Source organism: Mytilus trossulus, chromosome 6 (assembly GCF_036588685.1).
Source record: "Mytilus trossulus isolate FHL-02 chromosome 6, PNRI_Mtr1.1.1.hap1, whole genome shotgun sequence".
NCBI classification, from domain to species: domain Eukaryota; kingdom Metazoa; phylum Mollusca; class Bivalvia; order Mytilida; family Mytilidae; genus Mytilus; species Mytilus trossulus.
In genome coordinates, this window is record NC_086378.1 from 25,711,089 (window position 1) to 25,717,088 (window position 6,000).

At 34.0% G+C, this 6,000-nt stretch overlaps 1 protein-coding gene across 2 annotated transcripts in view; it reads right to left on the reverse strand.

Annotated features, from left to right (window-relative positions):
• LOC134723280 (phospholipid scramblase 1-like) overlaps window positions 1-5,623 on the reverse strand; it is a 40,343-nt gene extending 34,720 nt beyond the window's left edge. Inside the window, exon 1 of one of the 2 annotated variants that reach the window (XM_063586902.1) lies at window positions 5,540-5,612. In XM_063586902.1, coding sequence (XP_063442972.1) covers window positions 5,540-5,555 — 16 coding nt within the window. In that variant the 5' untranslated portion in view covers window positions 5,556-5,612. Of the gene's footprint in view, window positions 1-5,333 lie in introns of both variants that reach the window. The other variant, XM_063586900.1, reaches the window with a different exon arrangement.
• Window positions 5,624-6,000: the final 377 nt, after the last annotated feature.

Below are 6,000 nucleotides of genomic sequence, written 5' to 3' on the forward strand. Positions count from 1 at the left end.
TTTCATATCAACTACACATTCGGTACTCTTCGGTATATCCCTACGGCAAAGTTCCGAACCGGACCTAGCTCATTTTAAAGGTATTAACCCAAGCTATTCCCCACTTAAATATTTTTCTGGGATCCGGGCCCGTCTGGCCACCACAGAGGTTCAAAGTTGCCCATTTATGTATTTTCAATACCCATAATCCAAGATTCTCATAGTCACGTTAATCTCTACACCCAATTTTATATACTACAGAGTCTATAATATCGTTGCATTTTGTGTATTAAAACACAAGGGGTATAACTGTCACCTGAGCAGTCTCCCGTAGGTTTTCACAGTATATTTATTCTATTTTTGGCTTTCCATAGATATTTCTTTTTATATTTTGGAATGTTTTTAGAGTTGCCGGCTTTAGTTTTAGTTTTATATATTATATGTTGAATTAAATCTTTGTTGAATCTCTCGTTTTATTGATAAAAATCTGTATTACATAAAGACAAATATGCAACTTATATAAGGGTTTATATTCGAGGACAACGAGAATTTACGACAGCTTGAAGGGGTCATAAAACTATTTGCGACGTAATTTTTCACTCCTGTTAACTATGAAATCATACTTTTGATTTTCAACTAAATTTGATGTTGAACCGACTGCTAGCAACCGGTTGTATATTGAATATCGAATATCTAATATCTAATAACAAACCGGCAGCTAACTTCACATACATATTCAAAACGTAATTAAATGCTTTTAGAAGCAGTACAAGCCGCGAAATTGTCGAATTCCGCTGTTAAACTTTATTTAACTAAGATTTAGCAATTTTTGGAACGTTTGAGTCTCATGCGGTTTTTGGGTTTTTAGACATATCGTCAAAATTGGCTGCTGGAAAAAAGTGGCTGCTAACTTGATTGGCCGATAAAAGTGGCTGCCAGCTTGAGTCTGGTTCCGAGTGCGGGAGTATTGAAGACCCATTGGTGGCCTTCGGCTATTGTCTGCTCTTTGGTTGGGTTGTTGTCTCTTTTGACACATTCCCCATTTTCATTCTCAATTTTAACTACAATGTACATTGACACTAACACCAAAATTAAAGAAAGAATTAAAGAAATCATTGTGACCTTTCCGAGAGTCGGAAAAAAATTACCCTTCATGTATCTTGGATTCTAGGCAATATTAGGTGTAGCCGGGATTGAGATAGCAGTCCGGTAAGCAAAATACACAGCACATCACATCTGAATGACCAGTACAACGTTATAACAATGTCAGATGTGAGAAAATTATGGCAAACTGGATGGACTATAGAAGTTAAACTTAGAGACTACACGAATTAGCATATATTGCTGGTAAGGAACATCTTATTGATTATCCAAATCCAATTATAAGAAGAATCATGTCAGAATTAAGAACAACAAACAATAGATCACATATACCAACATCATATAGGAAAATCCCGCAGGCAATGCATACTGCGAATGTGGTGAAGAAGAAATCACAGAACACTTCCTAATAAATAATGTCAATTGTATGAGATACTGTCAGAAAATCTGGATATACAAACATCCCAATAGATTTTCAAACCTTTTTAACACCAGTAAAGAAAGAAACATACGAGAGAACAGCGGAACATTTTATACGTGTTATATGAGAATATTTAAAGAGTTCAGAGCAATATCAAAATACACTGACTTAGATATAGGAAGATGTGGTGTGAGTGCCAATGAGACAACTCTCCATCCAAATAACAATTTAAAAATTAAACCATTATAGGTTAAAGTACGGCCTTCAACACGGAGCCTTGGCTCACACCGAACAACAAGCTATAAAGGGCCCCAAAATTACTAGTGTAAAACCATTCAAACGGAAAAACCAACGGTCTAATCTATATAAACAAAACGAGAAACGAGAAACACGTATATATAACATAAACAAACGACAACTACTGTACATCAGATTCCTGACTTAGGACAGGTGCAAACATTTGCAGCGGGATTAAACGTTTTAATGGGCCCAAACCTTCTCCCTTTTTCTGAAACAATAGCATAACATCACAACATCGAAAAACATACGATAAAATATCAATTGGCAGACTTAACTCAATCTAAAAACGTATGATTACACAATGAACGAATAAATTTGATCTGCGATATCTGAATACAACTGCACAGTTAATTAAATATTAGAGACAAACATTCATGACCAAAAGGCTAACAAACAAATTCAAACACACTGAGCCTTGAATAATCCCAATCCTGCACCTAAACAAATTAACACAAGTACAGTGTGACATTATTCGAAGAAACTATAGTATCTAGGGGCAGATCCAGCCATTTTAAAAAGGGGGAGTTCCCAACCAAGGACAAAAAGGGGGTCCAACTATATATCCCCATTCAAATGCATTGATCGTCAAAAAAAAGGGGGTCCAACTCCCGGAACCCCATGGATCAGACACTGGTATCAATATTTAAGACGAGAATAATGTCAACATATATAATTGATGACCTTAGGATCAGGATCGACTATAGTAACATTTGTCACGGAGCTGTTATAAGGCACTGGTTTTTAACACTGTGTTCAGATATATACAAATTTATTATTCACAGGTTCAAAATATACAGTTCAATTAATTTACATTGTTAATCCAGAGACACGTCCATTCTCTTACACTAACTTACTTCAATCCTCCCAAAACTTTACATTCACTCACTTTTATCATCGCAAAGGCCTTTGCTACTTTCATGACTTTCTCACACATAAAATCGTCATTCATTCCCAGACCACACAACTATAGGGACAGAATATAAACAAACAGAGACATAAATTATACGCTTCTAATTAGAAATGATTACAGTTAAAACACAGCTGCATCATACATTAAATTTAACGGTCAATCAGACAGTCTGCTAAAGTTCATGAAAACAATAAAACTACAAATACTTAATACACATGACCACAGGAAATTAAAATGGGCAATTAAATACAGATCTGAGATAAGAATTAAATATGCAAAGTTTCACCCTATGACATACCTCCCCAATTAACTGTGGCGTCCCGACACACAAACACACTCTTATTCATACATGGTATAAGTATATACATACACAATATTATTATATATTTTTTTTTAACTATTATTTTTTTTAACATATTTAAACAAAGTCAACGTCTCTATATACATTGTTCTCAACATATGAAAGTCATTTATAATGGCAAAATCTTTAATTGGGTCTGTCAAAATAATGTTCTCTAATCTCTTAGACTCATTTCGCGATCAAATTATATCTAAAATTTTCACCATTTTATTGTCGGATCAATGTTCTGACCAATATCTCTTTCATCTGTAATGGGCCTATCATCAGGATCAACAAATTGTTTTATACGATTAACATGTACCTGTACAGTTTGTAATAGGCGGACACATCACTGCATCTACTGATAGTACGGGATCACGGCAAATTATTACGAAAAACGGAGTCTCCTCTTGCATACTTTCGTGAAACAAAGTTCTGTAAGCGAACAAAACAAAAGGAATAAAGGTATCCCAATCACGCTGGTGTCCACTAACATCCATTAATAACTTTGCAATTAATGTTCTGTTAAACGTTCCAATAAGCCCTCAGTCTCAGGATGGTATGCTGTTCTTTAAGTTTACATATTTCTTTCAAAAGGCTTGATCGAAAGTTTTTAACTGTCTTGGAGCCCCATGACGCCAAACAACTTTAAAACGGCAAACATTATCATTAACACAATAAATTTTCCTAAATCTACATGGACGTGCATGAAAAATCACACAGAATATCTAATCCTGACATATAATACCCGGATACAAACAATTTCTAGCTACATAAACATTATACACAAAATCACACTTATTTTCCAAAACACTGACTGTTGATTCCATATCAACTAACATTTAAGACCCTTTTCACATTTACTCGTCATCTTCTGATTTTGGCGACACAAAAACTTCGGATTTGAATAACATGTAATACCATTTTTCATTAGAACATCTGACATAATCTTGGCGAGACAAGAATATTCAGTACTAATTTTCACATCATTGAGAACAGACGTCGCAACAGACGAATTTCCAACATTTCTATTTCCACATTTACTTTTCCATCATCTGAAATAACCTCCATTCAGAACAGACGTCGCGACAGACGAATTTCCGAATTTTGTATTTCCACAACAGGATTCATTTCCTTTTCCCTTTACAATATCTGACATAAGCTTCATTCTGAACAGACGTCGCGACAGACGAATTTCCGAAATTCCTTATTCAGTAGTAAATTCCACATACTTCAGAACAGACGTCGCGATAGACGAATTTCTGAAAGTTCTATTTTCACATACATGTACATAGGATAATCCACATGCCATATATTTCTTCTGCCTTCCCTTTCGCTAAAGAAGCAGGCTAGCTTCAAGTTTATTGTTATTGTTGCAATCTCTTCCGATATACTCCTTTTCCTCCTTTAGGTAGCATTTTGAAGAGAAAAAGTTAAGTCCAAAATGTTAAATTAAAATCCAAAATAAATCCAAATTAAATAAATCAATAAATCAATAAATCAATAAATCAATAAATCCCGCCGCTGGCCACCATAATGTCACGGAGCTGTTATAAGGCACTGGTTTTTAACACTGTGTTCAGATATATACAAATTTATTATTCACAGGTTCAAAATATACAGTTCAATTAATTTACATTGTTAATCCAGAGACACGTCCATTCTCTTACACTAACTTACTTCAATCCTCCCAAAACTTTACATTCACTCACTTTTATCATCGCAAAGGCCTTTGCTACTTTCATGACTTTCTCACACATAAAATCGTCATTCATTCCCAGACCACACAACTATAGGGACAGAATATAAACAAACAGAGACATAAATTATACGCTTCTAATTAGAAATGATTACAGTTAAAACACAGCTGCATCATACATTAAATTTAACGGTCAATCAGACAGTCTGCTAAAGTTCATGAAAACAATAAAACTACAAATACTTAATACACATGACCATAGGAAATTAAAATGGGCAATTAAATACAGATCTGAGATAAGAATTAAATATGCAAAGTTTCACCCTATGACACATTCTTATTGAAAAAAAGTTTTATACAAACATTTGCTATCTTTAAATACAATATGACTTTGTAGTCATTGAAGTGGATTGATGATGAGAAAGTTTCATAAAAATCTATACATGTTTATATAAATTTGTTAATAACCTTGAACTATGCCGAAATATTCAGTTTGTCAGCGGAAATCGACTAATGGGGGAGGGAAAGACCGGGTAACATGGGTAATAATTAAAGAATAATAAAAATGTAACAGTAAACCTACGCTCAAAGAAGTTAACATTCCTGCTTATTTGAACTTCATTAAGTGTTGCAAGTTCCTTCAGCCCTGGTGGGAGTTCTTTCCGTGCACCTTTACATGGCTGGAATGTTTCTGGAACAACGTAAGCCATGTACGTAACTGGCACACGTTTGGACACTGAACATTAAAAGTTTTATAATCCAGAATGAAGCACCATATTTTATACTAACTTCTCATATATATCATGTAAACAGAGCGATAAACAACAACGTTTAAATGTTTTCTAGAAAAATGTAAACAAACGTGTAGTTATTGACATGTGCAGGAAGTAAACAATGAAAAGTAAGGGAGATAAATTGAAAATGAACAAGTTTAAATGGCGGCTAATATAATTTTTCTCAAATTATCTATTACATCACCAGTTTCGTTGAATGAGCGAAAAAATCTTTCAAATGCTGCCCAATTAAAATCTTTATATTACAATTGAATTCATTCAACTATTTGCTTGTTGACATGAGCATAGGATACTGCATGTGTGACACAATTAACAAAAAAAACCAGACAGATACCAAAAAAAGACATAAGAAACAAAATGGACAAAACAAAAAGAAATGATAAAAGATACCAAAAGGACAATAAAACATCATACGTAAGAGAAAAAACGAAAAAAATATGGTAAAAAGTAGGAGCT